This window comes from Eulemur rufifrons, chromosome 16, assembly GCF_041146395.1.
Source record: "Eulemur rufifrons isolate Redbay chromosome 16, OSU_ERuf_1, whole genome shotgun sequence".
NCBI lineage: Eukaryota > Metazoa > Chordata > Mammalia > Primates > Lemuridae > Eulemur > Eulemur rufifrons.
The window spans coordinates 92,902,950-92,923,196 of NC_090998.1; the positions used below are offsets into that span (position 1 = coordinate 92,902,950).

At 55.1% G+C, this 20,247-nt stretch overlaps 1 protein-coding gene across 2 annotated transcripts in view; it reads right to left on the bottom strand.

Moving 5' to 3' along the window:
• KIAA0930 (KIAA0930 ortholog) overlaps window positions 1-17,507 on the bottom strand; it is a 39,210-nt gene extending 21,703 nt beyond the window's left edge. For both annotated transcript variants that reach the window (XM_069489268.1, XM_069489269.1), the window contains exon 1: window positions 17,387-17,507. In XM_069489268.1, coding sequence (XP_069345369.1) covers window positions 17,387-17,450 — 64 coding nt within the window. In that variant the 5' untranslated portion in view covers window positions 17,451-17,507. The remainder of the gene's footprint in view (window positions 1-17,386) is intronic.
• Window positions 17,508-20,247: the final 2,740 nt, after the last annotated feature.

Consider the following 20,247-nt stretch of genomic DNA (forward strand, 5'->3'; position numbering starts at 1 on the left):
GGCCTTGGGAACAATCATGAATCGGACTTTAGGCGGCATTCCTTGAAACCCACCCCAATCCTTTTCTAGACCATTAAGCAAGCCATCGTAAAGCCCTAATTAGGATAGTTTACAGCCATTTAAAATGATGGTCGTGTATTACAATAGAGAAAAATGTCCAAGAGCTACTCCCCCAAAAAGTACATTGGGAGTTAGTAGGTCAAGAGATGCTTTTGAGAGGACAATTCTACCAGATTTTCAGCTAGCTATCTCCAGGGCTACTCACACATTTTTAGAGCCTAAGAAACTTGGAAATTCTTTTTAACAGGAAGGCATAGCATTGATTCCAAAGACAGCCGAGAGAGAGAGAGAGAGAGAGAGAGAGAGAGAGAGAATTACAGGCTAATCTCACTCCAACACAAAAATTTAAATATAGTACGAAAAAGAATCCAGCAATTCATTAAAAATATATGCCATTGGCCAAGCAGGATTTAATCAGGAATAAAGAATGGTCCAATATTAGGAAATCTATTAATATGTTCATATCTATTTATAGCTCAAAAGAGAAAACACAATGATCATCTCCACAGATGCTAGAAAAGCATTTGATAGAATTCAATCCCCATTCTTGATTTTTAAAAAAAGTCTCAGTCAGATAGGAATAAAGAGGTACTTCCTTAAATGTGATATATATTTCAACTAAGTTAGACTCTAAGTATTACCACAATCCACCGTTATTAGCATTGTTGTAAGGTACTAGACATTGCAATCAGACAACAAAAAGGTATTAAGAGTAACGGAAATTGTAAAGGTTAGGTAAAATTAACATTACTTATAGAAGATATCATATGCATCTGACCTGGAAAATGCAAAAAAAAAAAAAAATCAATTGAAAAATTATTGAAACAACAGAAGCCATAAGGCATCGGGGTACAAAATCGCCAGGACGTCCAAACACTAACAGCTTTCATACAAACCAACACTCCTAGTCGGGAGATATAATTGGAGGAAGTATTCTGTTTAGAATTAAGGGGAAAAAAGACTTGAACAAATGAAAAGGTTGACCAAATTCTTGGCTAAGAGTACTCAAGTCATAAAGGGAGCAATTCTATCTAATCTGCTCTATTAATTTAACATGCCAAGAGAATGTTTTTAAAATAGCCAGAACAGCCAGGAAAGTTCAGAAGAGGTAAGGATTCCTATCAGATAGCACGCTATAAATCTTCCTGTCACTGTCGGCCCAAGCTACCCATGACCCTTCCGTGCTGTGACACAACTCGGGAGCTGCTGTGCTGGATGCCAGTCCTGCCACGTGGAAGAGGTCGGCCGAGAGGGAGCTGCACCGGGAGAGCTGGGGCCACTTGAGGCCGTAGCATCGCGTGTTCCTGTTCTTCTCCAGGGATAAGTTCAAGACCCATCTAACTTTTAAAAAGATAAAAAACTGGAAAAACAGGCTGGGCACAGTTGCTCACGCCTGTAATCCCAGGGACTGAGGAGGCTGAGGCAGGAGGATCACTTGAGCCCAGGAGGTTGAGGTGGCAGTGGGCTATGATGACAAGACTGCACTCTACCTGGGGAAACAGACCAACACTCTGTCTCAAATAACTAAAAAATATAATAATAAATTACAATAAATTAAAAAGAACTGAAGCAGCTCTACCTGTACCGATGAGAAAAGATCTCTAGGGTGAATGAAAACAGTGGGGAACAGATCAACAATAGAGACTTTCACTACTGAAGTGAATAATTCACATGACATCAATGCTGTCGTGCAGGAAGCATGGTGGGGCAGGCTGGGAGGCTGGAGGGTGCCCGGTGAAGAAGCCGGAGTGCGCAGCCAGATTGTAGGGGGCCGTTCTGGCCGCAAATCCGAAAACCTCTGGATGCCCCTTTCCTAATTTGCAGAATGGCGGTAACAATAGAATCTACCTCCTCGGGCAGCTGAGAGTTTAAAACATTCCATCCATGTGAAGCCCTTTGAACTGCGCTAGCACACAGGAGCACCCTGGCTTACCAATGAGGAACACCTTCGGTCAGCGGGAGGGAGCACGAGGACTAGCGATGAGGAACATCTGGGGGCAGCACCCAGGAGCACCGGGCATACCAACGAGGAGGACCTGGAGTGAGCACCAAGAAGCACGGGTGGACCTGGCAATGAGGAACACCTGGGCTCAGCACCCAGGAGCAGCGGGCCTAACAATCAGGAACATGTGGGGTGAGCACCAAGGAAGACCAGACCCAGCAATGAGAAACACCTAGGGTCACCACCCAGCAGCAAAGGGCCTAGAAATCAGGAACACCCGGGGAAAGCACCCAGGAGCACTGGTCCTAGAAATGAGGAACAATTGGAGTCAGCACCCAGGAGCGAAGGGCATAGCAATGAGGAACACCTGGAGTCAGCAGCGAGGAGCACCCAGGTTTAGCAATGAAGAGCACCTGGTGTTAATACCAAGGATCACCCAGTGTCACCAAGTATTATTTACACCATCACTAGTGTCCTCATGGCCTCTGAAGAGAAACTAGGGAAGAGAAAGGAGACTTAGTTTTTTCATTATGAATCTTCTCATACCTTTTTAATGTACCCGAAGCATGTTTACCTATTCAAAAAGTAATCAAAATATTTTTAATAACGATGCAGTTACTCAAAAAAATGCTTATAATAGGGGGCAAAAGCCAGGACACAAAATTATACACACCTAAATACTTAAATGAAGGAAACTGTCTTTTTAAGAAAATGCCTGGGAATGCAGACTGGAAGTTCACCCAGATGCCCATAATGCTAACTGTCGAGAGTGGTGCAATGACAACTTCTTCCTGTTTTTCAAATATTCTGCAGTGTGTTTATAAATACACTGAGGGCTTCCTTGTGCCAGGCACTGTGCTGAACATTTACATTCTTCATTTCACAACAACTCCATGAAGCAGGTTTCGTTTTACAAGTGAGGGCACTGCCCTGGGAGAGGCTGCCGGCTCACACTGCCGGGTAGAGCCAGTGCCGGAACCGGTTCATCCACCCGTTTAGTCTGGAGCAACAACCTGGAGTGCAGTCAGCAGGCCTGGGCTCAGAGCCGGGTGTGGAGGCAGCAGAACCCAGGTGGTCCCTACCCTCCTAGAGCTCCAGGGGGAAGCAGGATTTGGAGGAAGGCTCGCACCCTGCCCTGTCTGGGGGAAACGCCAGTGAGGCCAGGACAGAGGAAAGGGCCCAGGGGAAGGAACAGGACACAGAGAGAACCAGAGCGGGAGGGTCTGGTGGGGAGGGGTTGAGAAGACATCTCTCTGCTGTGGGGAGGACAGATGGACGGCGCCTGCCTGTAGAATTCGGGTGCTTGACCTCAGCCGTCTGGGCCAAGGGCCTTGAGAGGGGCCTCCCGAGAGCTCGCTTGGCTCGGCAGCAGACTCTGCTCAGCCCTGGCCACCAACCAGAAGTGGGGGGGTCAACTGGCCTCTTTGGGGAGAGTCCAAGGTGACCCTGGGCCCTCTGGAAGCTTCCTCACCCGGCAGGATGAATACGCTTCTGTCCCCCCTCAATAGGCCTTTCAGCAGCGGCCTCCCGGAGCCTCTCCAGCCTCCCTCGGGCACAAAAGACAAAGGGCCATGCAGGAGGCACTTGGGGGAGAAGCACTGGCCATGGGTCCCCACGTGAGCGATCCCGTGGGCTTGGCCAGGCCTCTGCTACGGCCTGAGGGAGGCACGGGTTTCGATGATGTGAGCCTGAAACCCCTGCCTGGTTCTGAGTCTTCTACAGGAAGGAGTCCACGCTCCTTCTCCAGGTGAGTCAGTCTCTCCAGACAGCGCCCACAGCCTGCCAGGCAGTCCCTGACACTCCAGCCAGCCTGGGCCCTTCCTCCCTGACCGAATGCCCCGCACCCCCGGCAGGCCACGCTCCCTCTCCAGGGGGTCTCCGCCTGCACCGCGAGGCTGGTGCGAGTCTGCTCAGTTGTCACCTGCCAGAGGTCCGCTCCTTCCCAGCCCGCCCCCACACAGGGCCTTCCCTGACCCTGCTGGGGCCCCACACGATGTCCCACGCACTACCTGTGCCCAAGCACCTGACCCCTTCCACCTGGGAGCGCCCACGCTGAGCTGCTGCATCTCATTTGATCTTCACACAGATGCCATGAGGTAAAAATTACAAGCTTCGTTTCCCTGATGAGGAAATTGAGGTTCAAGGCATGAGTCTCTCATTTGAAGTCACCAGACCGCAGCCCAGAGCTGCCTACAACACTCTCTCAGCTCTACGACACGGTCCGGTCGGGCTGGCTGCTGACTACCTGTCCGAGCGTGCCCTGCCCCACCCCACCAGGACAGGGCACCTTGCTGGCGGGGGCGCCCTGGTGCCCAGCATGGGGCAGCGTCCACAACAGGGAGCCAGCGAACGCTGAACGAGTAAGTTCACGACACGATGGACCCCAGCTTTCAGCACACTCGGAGAACACCAGGGCAACTTTCTTCCCTCACCCCGAAGCCGCCATCAGCAAGAACTCAGTCACGATCCCTCCTTCTAAGATTTGCACAATGTTGTGAAATCCTCAAAGTGCTTTCACAGCCCTCAGAGAACATCTGTGATCTCACTGACAACCCATTTTACAGTAAAGGAAACCGAGGCCTTAAGCCCAGGTTTCCCAGTTCATAATGCTGGCCCGCTCTGTGCCAGGCACTGCGTGGGGTCCCAGGGTACAGTGTGGAATAAACCCTGACCCCAGGTCCGTTTCTTAGGAGTGGGGGCCCCCACCAGAGTGGCTCACCGGACTGCAGGTCCCATAAGCAGCAATTCCTGCAAAGCCACCCAGCCATCCTATGGCCACACCTGCCACTTCCTGCCCCGTGCATTATTTCCAGAGAGTTCGGATCTGTCCTAAGCACAATCAAGCCAAAACAGTAGTTCCAGATTCAAATTCCCTTGGGCTTGTCATCACTGGGGCCTGATTCAAACTCCTAACTGTGGGTTTGCTCCCATGGAAACTGGCCTCCTACAAGACCAGCCCCATTCCAGACAGGAGCCGGCAACCCCAGCTCCCCACCCTACTCAACTGCCTGGGCTTGAGACCGACCACTCAGCCACTGCCCTGGCCACAGCCCAGTCATTACTCCACCTCCTCCCGCCTCTGCCCCAGCGTCCCACACAACACCAGACTCCTCCAAGCCCAGGTAGCTTTGAAGAGATGCTCAGAGCCCACTTACTCCAACCAGGTCACCACACCTGTGGAGATGCCAAAACCCCAGCAGGGGAACTCACTCATTTCCTCACTCCCAACTCGCTGCCCAGGCTCCCAGCTGGAAGCCAGGCGCACAGCTAGACCCAGCCACCCGCCATGAGCGCGAGTGCTGTCTACCCCTGTGCCCAACACCAGCGCTCAGTGTGCAGGCCCACGTGCCACACGAAGCGAGGACTCAGGCCACCTTCAGCCGTTCCACCCTCGCTGCCAGCTGGCTGCTCCCTCTGGAGGCCAGACCAACCCACACGGCCCACCCCACCCAGGGGGCCCCTCTCCCACTGCTCCTCATGCCTGGGGTCTCAGTCCCTGCTCAGTCCCACCCCCCCCTGCTCGGCAACTTCCCCCTCGGGAACGCGCCCTCCCACGCCCGAATCCTCTTTCAAAGCCTCCTCTACTCTCACTTCTTGTAAGTCGTCCTTCACTGTGAAACCAGGGGACTGGGCTCTTCCTCTTACACTAGACCGGGACAGGGCCACACAGAAAAAAAGGGCATCAAGTGCCTCGTCTCCTTGGAGAAGTGGGTACATCTGCACATGAGAAGGACAGGCCCCCGCCTCCGGTCCGGAGAATTAGGTCCAAAACCCATTGCTGCTAGGTGTCCCCAAACCAGCACCTTAACCTCTCTGCCAACAGGATGACACCTGTTTCGTCACAGGTTGCTCCAGACGAAATGCTGCTGACACAGTACCAGGCCCTCAGCAAAGGGAATGGAGGTTGCTCTGGTTCCAAATGCGCTTGTGAGACAACTGGCCTCGCTGGACTTCAGGGAGGGCTCCTGGACGCAGAGCCTTCTCATCACAGCCTCTGGGTGAAGATGACCTCATCCCCGCAGCGGCACAGCAGCTCTGGCTGGGGCTGACTCACTGGGGTTTGCTGCAGGGACAGAGGACCCCCGAGCTGAGCTGCAGCTAACCGGCACCCGCTGCACGCAGGGGCAGCGCGCTCCTGCCTGGGTCAGGGGGAACCCGGAATCCTAGACCTCAACCTTCCTGGCAGGTGGGGTGGTCTCAGGCAGACCTGGGTCAGCACCTCAAAAAATGTGGCCCAAAATGTGCAGGGTGGTGGGATGACGTGGTTCGTGTTTCCATTTTGTGGGGCAGGGGTGGGTATGTGAATCTTCTCATTTGTCTTTTTTCCTTCATTTTTGTCGTCCCTGTACCCAAGCACATATGGCACTGGCCTCCCTGAGCAGCTGGCCCTGCTTGTCAACAGGGCTTTTCCCAAGTGACTCCGTTTTAAGCACTTAAGAGCGTGGACTGTTGAACCTGTGTCCAAGAACCTCAGCTGCAAGCAGTGACCCGACTCAACCTGCCTTGCCCAATTTGCACGACAGGAAACTGAGGCCCTCGGCTCTGCCCACCGTCCCAGGCAGCCTCCATGACCCCTGCTCCCTCCCCAGGTAAAGACAGAGCAGAAACCAGTCCTACTCTGCCATGAGAAACGCAGGCCCAGAGAGCTGCTGTGATTCCCCTGAAGCGGCCCAGCAAACTGATTTTGGAACTTTCTCTGCTTTTTCCCTGCTGTCTCTGTTCAGGTGGGGCCCTCTGCAGGGAATGCCCCGCTCAAGGGTCTTCTCCCCAACAAACAATAACCCCTGCACTCAACAGATTCCTCTCCACTCACCCATCCCCCCCCCCCATGCACCCCCAGGCACCTCCCTGGGCTGCGCTCAGGCATCGATCTACCCTGAGCTGGGACGGGGACACAGACAAGTGCTGACAAAGCCCTGGAGAGGGCCCAGGTGGGTGAGGGACAGAGGGGGCTGTGCAGTGTCATGGGGCTGGCAGCAGGTGCCATTCAGAACAAAGGGAGCTGGTGGCCGACTCCACCAAGGGGTCAGGAAGAGACCACAGAAGGGCCCTTGTGCTGAGAATCGAGGCTCCCCCAACAACAGTGAGGAGTGCAACTCCAGGCAGAGGGTGGCAAAGTGTGGAGGGGCCCTTGAGGAAGCCCTCCAAGGAATCACATGGCTCGGGCTCAGGCAGCCAGCAGGGCAGGTCACCAAGGCTCTTGGATGTTCTGCCTGGCAGAAAAGAGGTTTTCGAAGGTGTAAGCAGCAGGGTGTGACACTGTCAGGAGTGGGCACAGTGGGGACAGACTGGACCAGGCAGGTGGGGAAGAGAGACAGCCCAGACTCGACCCAGAACTCAGCCACAGCAGGCTGAGCGGGGTGAGGGAGGGCCCACTCTCGGCCTGCGCTTAGGGAACACAGAGGAGCAACAGGCATGGTCATGCTGAGTGGCAGGTACCTGTGATACATTCAGGTGGGGACAGATGTCTGAGAGGCAGTTGGTGATGGGGTTCAGACCACACTACCCACAAATATGACAACTGGGCATTTGAGAAGACAGCAGACGAGGGTCACTCTCACCTTCCCCTGGCCCTTCTCCCTGGCAGCAGGTGGCAAGACCCTCACGGAGACTAGCCCTCCCTATGTCCAGAGGGAAGGGGCATCCTTATCTCCGAAGACACAGGGTCACAGAGGAGAGCCTCAACACTTGCTAAGTCTCCCAGTTGATCACCATCAGATCATACTTTTTTATCCAATCATACTTCTCCACGACTGTCCCCTTCTTCATCAGCCCTAGCATAAAAATTACACAGGCTTACACCATTTCTTTGGGTCCTGTGTTGTGTAAAACATACTAAATAAATTCTCATCCCTTCCTCTTGTTAATCTTTTGTTAAAGGGGCCTCACCCATGAGCCTAAGATGGGAAAAAAGATACTTTCATCCCCTACACGGGCAGCAGGGCCTGGAAATCCGGGGGTGTCTGGCTGGTCCCAGTGAAGGTGTGGACAGGACACCAGGGCAGTGGCAGGGAGCCACAGGCATGAATGATGACCCTCTACCAGGCTCCTGCTAGCCGCTCCCCACTCCCAGCAAGCGCTGAGTCCTGGGAAGGCAGGGCCAACCCCCAACCCACTCGACATTTCCAGGGCTCAATACCTAGGACCTGCACGGGTGAGGCAGCAGTGACTGCAAATACAGGAGAGTGTATACTCAGGGGCAGAAACTGCACCGAAAGTAAGAAACTAATGGGCACAAGAGTCTTGTGTAGTGCTGTTGCTAGAAAGGTGCCCATGAAGCAATGTTTTAGAAAGAACTAGAAGGCAGAAGCCCAGCCCAGAGCTGCCTCACTCCAGGCCTGCCTGCTACTCTAAGCCTTGATCCCCTCTGTAAATGGGGACATTCTACTGTGGGGACACCTGAGAGTGCGGAGAGAGCACTTTTCTAATTAGTAGATAATAAATGCTTTTCATAAAAAGTAGTTTTGTATTCTGCTTTTCTCCCTTTTTCTGTTGTAAGTATTGCCCCAGGTGTGAAAAGCATTTTTTAAGATTCGAAGCACATCCAAACACAAGGGACTTTCACATTACAGGCAATGCACGACGTGCAATAAGGACACTCTGCCTGCCACTGACCGGCCTCAGTCTCCTCACCTGTGCAGGGGGCTCCAGGTGGCAGTGGTGAGATCAGGCATCTCCGTTTGAGCCCCCCTCCCCATGTGCACCAGTGACAGGGCTAGGCTGGGTGAATTCTGAGGTCCTTCACACTCGGTCCCAGCTCCCCCAGGACAGGCTGTGACCCAGGGGACATGCTGCTGCCTGAGCCAAAACCAAGAAACTGGAAGTAAGTTGCCGCCCCCCTGCCTGCCAGGAGCTTGTCAGGCACAGGAAGCCCAGGGGCAGGTCTCCTCCCAGAATGCCCAATGCCTGCCTTCAGAATGGGGCCAGGGCGCCTGAGCAGACTGGCCCACTGCCTTCCGCGTGCTGGAGCTGAGCCGGTGGTCTGTACTTGACCTCAACCTCCATTTCCCTGACGTGCAGACATCTCTGGGGTGGGGAAGGGCCCGCCCACCCCTACCAGAATGTTCACGTGGACGTGAAAGGTCATGCTGTTGGGATTCAGCCAGTCAGCCCAGGCAGGTCCAAGAATGGGCAAGTGGGAGTGGGGCCAGGTCAGTCACAGCAAGAAGGGTGGGGGAGAGGGCATCATAGCCAGTCCCCTCCCCCTTCCAAGACTCAGTGGCCCCATCCATAAAATAGGGGGAGGGGTGATAACTAGACTTATCAGTGGTCACCAACCATGACCGACGCACCCAAACACACAGGCAATGTGTTAACACCATCGACTCCCAGGCCCCACTAGGAAGATTTTACCTTAGATGCCCAGATGGGGCAGGCATTTTGTTTTTAAAGTTCCCCATAGTTCTGTGTGATAGAGTAGGTAGACTAAGGCAGGTGGGGTGATCCAGGAGGCCGGGGTTGAAGTTCCAAAGTGACACGAGTAAGCACAGCTGCTGGGCCAAGAGCAGCGACTGCCCGAGTCCCCAGTGCGGGCCAAGCACTCCCCAGCCATGAGCCCCTCTAGAAGTCGGCAGGACCAGGTGGGAAAGGCCACTCCGGCACAGGGGAGCAGCATGTGCAAAGGCCCAGAGGCAGGACATCACCTGGGCAGTGCGGGGGGGCAGGGGGGGGGATCACAGCTTGTCAGAACATGCCCCAAGGCAGTGTGAAAGTGCCCTGGCCACCCGCCTCCTTGGGGGCACCTGCGCTGGACTCTAACCCACCAGGGGACCTTGCAGCTGCTCTCAGGAAGCTGGGAGGGTGACCCAGCCCAGCCCCTCAGGGACATTGCAGGGTTTGCGTGACGGGCAGCATGCTCTGCCGTCTTAGGAAGCTGAGTGCACCCGGACCCAAACTGGCAGAAAAGATCAACCGGAAGCTCTACCCAACTCTTTGAGCCTCCATTTTTTCTCTGCAAAATATGTATAACAATTCCTGCCTCGCTGGGGTTATGGGAATTAAGTGAAGTATTGTTTACAAAGCCCGCCGCTGTGACAGCCCCTGAGGCTGTCACTGCGTGGGTCGGAACTCTGACGCCCAGACAGGGGCAGAGGCTCTCCTGAGCACAGAGGAGAAGGGCTGGGACTGACCAAGGGCTGCTGCCACCTCTCCGGGAATTCTCTCCCCCACCACACCCCCAGAACCCCTAGTGGGAAGAGCGGGGACTGGGGCTTGCCACTGCACCCAGAGGGCCTCAGCACAGATAGCCAGGCACATGCACTGACCCAGGGGGCCAATGTCTGTTATCTCTGAGGCCCGGGTGGGCTGCAGTAGCCTGGAGTCGAGGGGTGACCTGGAGACGGGGAGAGGGGCAGCCACTGCTGGCGGGGGGCAGCCTGGCCTGTGCTCAGAGGCTCAGCTCCCAGGCCTCGCCGTCCTCGGCTGCGGAACAAGGGGGCCTCTGCTTCCTGCCCAGGGGAGACAAGCCTGAAACCCCCAGCACAGAACCTGGGGGTGAGAGGACAAGACTAGAGAAGCGCACACCTGCAGGGCACCTGGCCCAGAGTCTGGTCTGATGCTGGATCCTTTCCCAGCTCCTTGCATACGCTTGTGCTGGGAAGCTCCTCGCTATCTCATGCAGCTCACCTTTCTTTCTGTTGTGGACCAACTGTTTAAAAATTTTCTCCTTAGGCCAGGCACGGTGGCTCACACCTGTAATCCTAGCACTCTGGGAGGCCGAGGTGGGAGGGAGGATGACTTAAGGTCAGGAGTTCGAGACCAGTGTGAGCAAGAGCGAGACCCCCGTCTCTACTAAAACTAGAAAAATCAGCTGGATGTGGTGGCACGTGCCTGTAGTCCCAGATACTCAGGAGGCTGAGGCAGGAGGATCACTCAGGAGTTTGAGGTTACAGTGAGCTACGATGATGCCACTGCACTCTTCCAGGGCCACAGAGCGAGACTCTGTCTCAATAAATAAATAAATAAATAAAATAGAAAGTTTCTCCTTAAGTCTGGTAAACATCTGTCCACCATCTGTGGTCCTAGCCCTGCCCTTGTGGGTCAGACTGCAGCCTCTAAGAAATGGCCTCCCTGCTTGCTAGCCTAAAGAAAATACTCCAGGCCAGGCGCGGTGGCTCACGCCTGTAATCCCAGCACTCTGGGAGGCCGAGGCGCGAGGATCGTTTGAGCTCAGGAGTTGGAAACCAACCTGAGCAAGAGCAAGACCCCGTCTCTACTAAAAATAGAAAGAAATCATCTGTACAACTAAAAATATATACAGAAAAAATTAGCCGGGCATGGTGGCACATGCCTGTAGTCCCAGCTACTCGGGAGGCTGAGGCAGAAGGATCGCTTGTGCCCAGGAGTCTGAAGTTGCTGTGAGCTAGGCTGATGCCACAGCACTCTAGCCCAGGCAATAGAGTGAGACTCTGTCTCAAAAAAAAAAAAAAAAAAAAAAGAAAGAAAGAAAGAAAGAAGATACTCCAAATAAAGAAACCTTTTCAGATATAAACAGGTTTGTTGTAAGTTATTTATAACAGTGAAAACCTGGATCCAAGCTAAGTTTCCAACAAGACCAATTCAGTAAATGATGGCGTATCCACTCAACTGTTGTGTAGTCATTTAAGTAACACTTGGATTATAAACAACATGGAAAATGTTTTAGGAATTTTAAATGATAAATGATTTTTAAAATCTTTATCTTAAAATGACATGATTTTTAAAATCTTCTGTACAGAATATCAAGTAAAAGGTTCTGGAAAGATCAGAGGGTGAGACTTCACAAAGCAAATAGTGTGTTCCTGGGTAATTGGAACCAGGAATAACTTTTTCCTCTCTCTTCTATTTTCCAGTTTCTGTAATATGCATATGACATTTTTTTATTGGAAAAAATTTGTCCTGGGATTTTGAGGATGTTTATTAACAAATGACCTGCTCCGGGCTTCTCTTCAGCGGCCTCGTGGCTTAGCTGATATTCACAAGCCTTCCCGGCTCCATGAAGGACCCAAGGACGGCGAGGAGAGGCCCAAGCAGCAGAAGCCCCTCTGCAGAAGGCTGAAAGCAGAGGCGGGAGCCAACACGCCCCAGGCCACAGGGTGGGGCAGGGAGCACAGCACTCTCATCCTGGCTGGCAAAGCCGTCCCTGCGGAGGTGGCCCTCAGCCTCTTTAAAATGTGAGGTCCAGAGTCCTCTGGTTCCCCTGAAAGGACACAGAGTCCCTGCCTCAGGAAAGAGCCTCCTGGGCTGCTCTGGCCCTAGGAACGGGTAGAGGCGGGAACCCACAAGCCTTAAAATAGGCCCAGGAACCGAAAAAGGGGCCCTGCTACCACTCCAAACGGCCACACTTCCTCCCTGCAGTGGTGGCCCACAACCAGCTCTGACTGCCTTCTGGTTGGGAGGACATCAGGAGCCCCGGCAGACGGTCCCCAGTGACTGCAAAGCAGCCTGAATTTCAGGGCATGAATACAACTTTGATTCTATGTGCGGGCGCTGGGTCAGGTGTTTTGTATCCTGGACAATAACAGTAGCAGCCCGGATTGTGCCTGACCCTGTGCTTAGCCTGTACCTGCTGCGTCTCACTACCTGTCACTTCTCGCATACAATCCCCAAGTCCCTAGAGAGTTTATTGTCTCCACTTTACAGATGAGGATACTGAGGCCCAAAGGCTGGAGTGCTTAGCCAGGGCCCCAGAGTCTTCCTTTCCAGCCATGTCTCCCACTAAAATCCCCAGCCCCGGTCTCTGCCACTTATGCCCAGTTACCCCTGGCCCGGAAAAATGCCGAGTGCCAAGAGCACGCAGCCCTCTTCCCAATGCACAGGCAGGTCCCGGGGGCCTGGCACACAGTAGGGGATCAGCACAGAGGCAAGGCTATGGGAGGGCAGCCTCCCCCTCTTTCCTCTGGCCCATTCCAGGAACCGTCTCCAGGATGGCTATTTGCATGTGACAGACCTCAGATGGAACCCCACTCTGTCATCTCCCAGCTAAGTGACCTTGTGTGAGTCACTTTCCTGTTTGAAGCTCAGCTTCCTCACATGCAAAGTGGGGTAATGACAGAAGCTAGCCCCAGGGACAGGACTAAAGGAAACAGTGCAGCATGCAGTCCTCAGCACGCTGGCCCTGGGGTGCAGGCCCCCCCAAGTCACACCTGCAAGGCTCCCTCAGGCCAGGACCAGGAAGTACCAAATTCTCAGCCAGGCACTGCTCCAGCCTTGACCCCACACCACACCCCCTTCAAGCCTCTGAGCCTCTGTTCTCCCACCCAGCCTCAGCCCTGCTCAGAGGCCGCCGTGCACTCCACAACCCCTGCCCTGGGCAGCACTGGTGGCTCCCTCCTCTTGGCCTCTCTGGCTGAGTGCCCACAGCTCTACTGGGCCCCTCCTCGATCCACCTTGGCCAGGCAGCCATGTGATATGAGTCAGCCGGGCACAGGACCCTCAGGACATGCCTGGGTGGCCTCACCTCTGCGCAGAGAGAAGCAGTTAAGAGCGTGGGCTCAGACAGACTCTGCCACTTTATAGCCTTGCAGCTGGGGGCGTGTTACCTCCCCTCCGAACCTGTGCTCCCTCTTCAGGACAAGGAATATAACAGCTACCCCATAGGATCACTTCAAGGATAAAAGGAAGGAAAGAACATGGAACACTCCTTTTGCCCTGTAGCACTCCAGGGAGAAGAATTCCCCTAGCCCTCCTAAAAGGGGGCTAAGCCCAAAATGCCCAGGCATGAACGGCTCCAAAAATGTTCAGCCGCGGTAGGACCCAAAAGCATGATGCAGGCCCCACCCTCTCACGGCATTTCTAGGAATGCACCCCAGGTCCTGGGGCCGAGTCACATCCACATCACCTGTCAGGGGCACGCCGCCCCTGTTGAAAGGGGCCTGCCCATACAGCATGTTTGGGCTGACATCCAAGGGCCAGGAGACGGCCCAAGCCCGGGATCAAGTGGCAGGCTTTGTCCACCTTCCGTCCAGGTAGCCGTACACCTGGACGTTGAACCACCTGATTCCTCCCAGCTCAGAGATTCTAGAGCCCCAAAGAGGCTACCTCAGCCGGCCCGCTTGGTTCATCTGTTACCTGGAACCGCAAACCTGTGGACACAACACCAGAATCCTATTTGGGAGGCCACCCTAGCCCTGGCTGCTTCCGGCAGGGTTTTTACTTCAGCTAAGAGTCACTTGTGCACCTGGCTTCTCTCCCCCATCGACTGTGCCCTCCCACAAGGCAGGGATCAGGCCCAACACAGAGCAAGTGCTCAAAGCTGCTTCTGCAGAGGCCACCACAGACGAGACTCAACAGTCAGGTTTGGATCTAGAAAGTGCCTTTCATCACGAGAGCTGGGCGACAATCCCTGCATGGGGAGGGACAAAAGCTTTGTCCCATCCCACGGACACTGACTCACAGATAACAACTTGTCTAAAGCCAAGCGCCTCCACCTGAGGCTTCCCCACACCTTCAAAACCACCTCAGAGGACACAGCACGATTCTGAGTCACCTGAGCTTTAATTAAACAACAACAACAACAAAAATCTGAGAGATTTAAATTCATTCATAAACAGGTTGTCAGCACTATAAAATGGAGATTATAAAACATAATCCTGACCCCACGGGTTGAAAAAGTTAACGATTCAACAGATGTACAAGTGCCCTGGGGCCGGTGTTCTGGGTGCTTGGGCCAATCACTGGGTCCTAACTCTGCTCTGGGCACTAAGTTCCTAACAAGCTCGCTTCTCTCTGAACATCAAATCTCTCCTCTGAAAAATGAAAGAGATGGGCAACATGAGCCCTTCTAAGGAGTTAAGATTCCAGTCTCCTTGGCCACTCACACCCTTCATGTGCCAGTCCAGAAAGTAATTCTTCCATCTGTTTGCTAAATGTTATTGGGCGCCTGTTCTGTATGTGCCCCATGGAAGGCGCTGAGACTATGCAATACCCTCAAGGGCTCACTGCTAACCGAGGAGACAGCCATATAGACTATTACAATGCCAAAATTGTCCTGACTGTCCCAAGGGACATGTACCTAGCACAAAGAGAACACAGGCAGTGGAACAGGACTGTGTGCCTGGGAGTTAGAAAAGAGTTCCCAGGGTTGGCAGGTGTGGTGGCTCACGCCTGTAATCCTAGCACTCTGGGAGGCCAAGGCGGAAGGATTGCTTGAGCCCAGGAGTTCAAAACCAACCTGAGCAAGAACGAGACCCAACCTCTACTAAAAATAGAAAAAATTAGCCAGGTGTGGTGGTGCACTGTAGTCCCAGCTACTTGTGAGGCTGAGGCAGGAGGATCACTTGAGCCCAGGAGTTTGAGGTTGCTGTAAGCGAGGCTGACGCCACAGCACTCTAGCCCGGGCGACAGAGCAAGACTCTGTCTAAAAAATTTTTTTTAAATTTTAAAAAAAGAGTTCACAGGTGGCAGCACTGGAGCTGAGACTTAAAGGAAGACCTGTAGGTGCTCATGGGGCAAATGCATAGGGGCGGCTATCCAGGCAGAGGAAACAGCTGTGTAAAAGTGCAGAGCTTCGGAGCCCACAGGGACTGAATTCAGGAGTAGGGTAAGAGGGGGTTCCTTGTGTGGGAGGGAGAAATGGAGGCCAGGAGAGCAGCCAAGGCTACAGTGTGAACGTCATCAAACCCTGGCTGTCCCTGGGCAAGTTTCAGGCTCCTTATGGTGCTATGGACGTGATGTTGCCACCTGGCAAAGTCGGTATCGTGTCAAATTAAATGGACAGAGCATGGATAAAGCATCTGGACATAGCAAGTGCTCAGTAAATGCTACGTGCTGATATCACTGTTCTTAGGGGATGGCCCTGAGGCCTCCTTGCAGCAGGGACTGCATAACAGAAGAGAAGATGCTCACAGGTAAAGGCAGTCAGAGGACAGAAGGCATGTGTGGACAGGGGAGCAGCGAGGAACTGCTTGGAGCTGCTGAGAAAACAGGGCCAAGGGGCCTGCAGCAGATGGTCCCTCAACCCACCCCGGCTCATTCTGTGCCAGGTGGCAGGTGGGCCTGCCAGGCTGGCACACAGTAGGTACTCAACGAATGTTTGCTAAATGAATTAATGAGCATTCTCCAATTTCTGCTCAAAAATAAATCTTAACACCTATGTTCTTGTCCCTCCCACTTCAGAAGCACCACCCCCACCGTCTCCCCCAAGAAAGCTCCATTCCCAGGCAGGCTGGGCTGGGACCTGCTCACTGAGAAGTGCCTTGTGCTAAGCCTGTCTCCTACAAAAGGGAGGATTCTAATGTATTTCCTCTCCTCACCCCAGCCTCCCAGGCGTGGCCTGCTGAGGGGCCTGCTGCTGTGTGACCTTAGAGTGGATGCCTTTGCTCTTTGGGACTCAGTTTCCCCAATGGTGAATGAGGGGGCACTGGTAGAATCTGGAAGGCTGACATTCCCTACTCAGCAATGCTGTCGCCCCCTCAGAAATCCCCAGCCCAGACTGGGGGTGGGGGTTGGGGGTGGCTGACAATGTGGTATGAAGTCATTCCCTGCATGGAGAAGGGAGGGGTCTTTTCATGGAGAAAATGACAAACCTGAGACTACAAAAGAGGGGGCTCCTCCTTGGCTTAGATCTGGGCTCGATCATCAGTAATGAATTACCTCACACCCAGCCAGGCTGGAAGACCCCACCCACACCTGCACTCCCAGGCCCTTTCAAACCGTAAGAGGCACCCTCACCCCACCCCACCCAGCAGATTGATGACTTGGGGCCTCCTTAGACCAGAATCGCGCCCAGAGAGGCAGCAGGCCCTGCTCCCTCTGCCAAGAGGGTGGGTTCAGGGGGCCACTGCCCAACAGGTCCCTAGAACTAACAGAAGGAAGGCTGGGTTCAGAAAGACAAAGGCTTTAGGAAGCTGGAGCCTCCACCATCCGCGTGAACTGGGGACAGTGGCCAGGGCACGCTCCGGGGAGGTCCACCTGGATCCCACGGGGGACTGGCCCTGTCGTGTTGGGTCTCCCTAAATCCCACGCCCACACTCCCTGGAGCTGCGCTTCCTGGAGAAGGAAGGGGATTTGCAGAGCTACGGAAAGGAAGGAGGGAGATGAAACATGAAACAGACACGCGGACGGCTGGAGAAAGACACAGAATGACCAGGGGAACAGAAAGAGGCACAGGGACACAGGGTGCGGGGCGCTCGCGGGACCCAAAGCAGAGACGGAGACACAGGGACACACGAAAGACCCAGATGCAGGGACATGGGATGCCTGGAGGACAGGACAGAGACAGAGATATACGGAGGGGCAGCGACTCACACCGACACGAGTACGCAGAGAGACACGCACAGAGACACACAGGCAGAGACAGCAACACAGGGCGATGGACACGCACACGCGCAGAGGTGCGCACACCGGCAACGCTCGCGGCCCCGCCGCCCGCCCCCGGTCCGGCCCGGCCCGGCCCGGCCCACTCACCGAGGCCGCAGACCTCGCGGCGCAGGCAGGCGCGGCCGCGCTCCTCGGCTATGGCGCGCAGCATGTGCTGCAGCGAGCGCTCCTCGGCCTCGGCGGCGCCTGCAGGCTCCGGGGAGGAGGCGGCGGCGGCGGGGAGGGCGGGCGGCCCGGCCCGGAGCACCGCGGGCGCGGGCACCGAGGCGCAGGCCCGGCCCGGCGGCCGCGCGGAGGCCATGCCGGGCCCCGGCTCATCGCCCGCGCCGCGCCCGCGGGGGCCTCCAGCACGCCCCGCCGCCCCCGCCCCGGCCCCGGTCCCGGCCCCGGCCCCGCCCGCCGCGAGCACCAGTGAAGCCACAATCCGCTTTTGTGCGCGTCGCCGTCGCGGCCACCGTCGCCGCCGCCAAGCCCAGCTGAGGCGAGCGCACCTCCGCGCCGCCGCCGCCCGCGCGCCCGCCCCGCCCCGGGCCGCAAGCCACGCCCCCGGGCGGGCCTGACTCGACTCTGGTTCCCTGGCCCCGCCCACTCCCAAGAGGCCCGCCCCCGACCTTCGGAAGCCCACCGTTTCCCTAATGAAACCACTCAGGGATCCGCCTCTTAACCCCGCCCAGCCAGCTGTCCCTCGACCCTCCCCGTCCCCTCCCACCAGCGCCCACCTGCTCCGGGTCCTGCCCCCGCGGTCCCGAACGCCCCTCCCGCGTAATCGCCCCTGTGAGCCCCTGCCGTTGCCCCTTCCGGCCCCCCCCCGCCCCGCTGCCCCGCGCGAGTTTACTTCGTCACCCGCCACCGAGGCACCGGCGGGCTGCTGGGAACTTCTGCCCCGGTTCCTGCTGGGAACTTCCTCCAGAACCGGGCAAGAGGTCACTCCCCCGCCCGGTCTGCTGGGGGGCACGTTGGCAAAGCCCGTCCTGCCCCCACCGACCCCTCTGCACCTGGCACAGAGCAGAGTGTTGAGCCTGTTTCCTCAGCTGCACAGTGGGGGGCCTCTCCCTATTTTGACGCCCCTAGACATGAGGGGGTGCAGGAGTGGGAAGGTGCGAGGTCAGCCAGGCACGTGCTCCTGAGGAGGGCCGAGGCCCGCCGGGCATCATCCCTGTGCTGGCCTCTGCTGAGGGAGGAAGACCAGGACGAGCAGCGGCAGATCCCCACGCCTCACCGCCCTCCGCCGTGGCCCATTGCCAAGGACAGGGCAAGATGGCGGTGGACAGACCAGTGCTTTGGGGTCTAATCTCCACCCCCTGCACCACACAGCCCCGGCCTTTCCTCAGACCGTGGAGGCCGGGCGCCTCCCTCTGCCTGGAGGCCTCTTCTCCCCCATCTCGCACAACTTGCTTCCTCATTCCCTTCCCTGCATCTCCCCCTCCCTGTTTCCTTACCCAGCTTTCTTTTTCCTCACAGCGCGACAGTCACCCCCCCTGCCATCACGGTTGGCAGCTGTGTGCCCCGCTCACTGTCCGACCCCCCACCGAGGCGGGTTTTCTCCCCCAGCACAGGCGGGCTCCGTGGAAAGGAGCAGGGAGGGGATCAGGAAGAGCTTGACTGGCCACGGGTGTGCGTCCCCTGTCCCGTGGGCCTGCATCCCCCTCAGTAGAATGAGGACACTGGTACAAGGTTACGGCGCCAGTTCTGGGTGTGGAGAGCTGGGATTTGGCTGGGAAATGAGAATGGGAATGGCGGATCCGAGAGCGTGAGCAAGGCCTGCGCGCTGCCGAGTCCAGTGGTCAGATCCCTCTTCGTCTTCCCAAACCCCACAGCATCCCCGGCCTGTTCCCACTGCCATGCCTTTGCCCACGCCGCTCCTCTTGCCTGCAATCCTTTCGGCTCCAACACTGCCGCCGCTGGGGCCCACTTTCCCCGGGCGTCCTACTGGTTAGGCTCGGCCAACGCATTGTGTGCTGCTGCTTCGCACACTCCTTCCCGCCCCACAGTTTCCTCCGTGGGTTCTGTGCCACAGGACCAGCATCGAATCAACTCATCCCGTTTTCCCTGACGCCCAGGACAAGTGCCAGAAAATACTTGTTGAATGAATAAATGAATATCACTTGTGCTAGCTCCTGTTTATTCCAGTAATCCTCCAGGTATTGCCCGCACACAGCATTTTCTAATGTCAACAAATACTAAATTGCATTGAGGAGTAGAGGAGACAGGAGCGGGACCTCTGGGGCGACTGGGCATGTTCTGTTTCTCCATCTGTGTGCTGATTACACGGGTGTGGTCAGTTTATGAAAATTCATCTGTAACTTTGTAATTGGTTCCCTTTTCTGAATACAGATACTCAGAATATAAAACAATTTTTAAAAAAAGATTTAAAATCTTTGAAAAAAAATTCTGATTCAGCCAGATTTTCTATAACAATGGAAATTGTTCTTTTCTGCAAAAGATGTGACATGCACTTTTAGGGAGACCACTGAGAAAAGAAAGAGTACGTAGGCAGAATAATGGCCCCAAACTGCCTGTATTTTAATCCCTAGAACCTGAGACTACGTTACCTCTCGGAGCAACATGGACTTCGCAGATGTGATTACGGGCATGGACTTTGAAATGGAGACAGCAGCCTGGATTATCCAGGTGGGTCCAATCTAACCACATAAATTTTCAAAATCAGGGAACATTTCCTGGCTCAGAAAGAGATGTGCCTACACAAGATGATCAGATAAATGCAATGTTGCTGGCATTGAAGACAGAAGAGGCCACGAGTCAAGGAATGCAGGCAGCTTCTAGATGCTGAAAAAGACAAAAACCAAATTCTCCCTGCACTGCCTGCTCCTTGATTTCAGCCCAGTGAATCCCCAGTTGGACTTCTAACCTAAAGAGCTGTAAGATAATAAATGTGTGTGGTTTTGAGGCACACAGTTAAATTTGTGTTAATTTGTCATAGCAGCTAA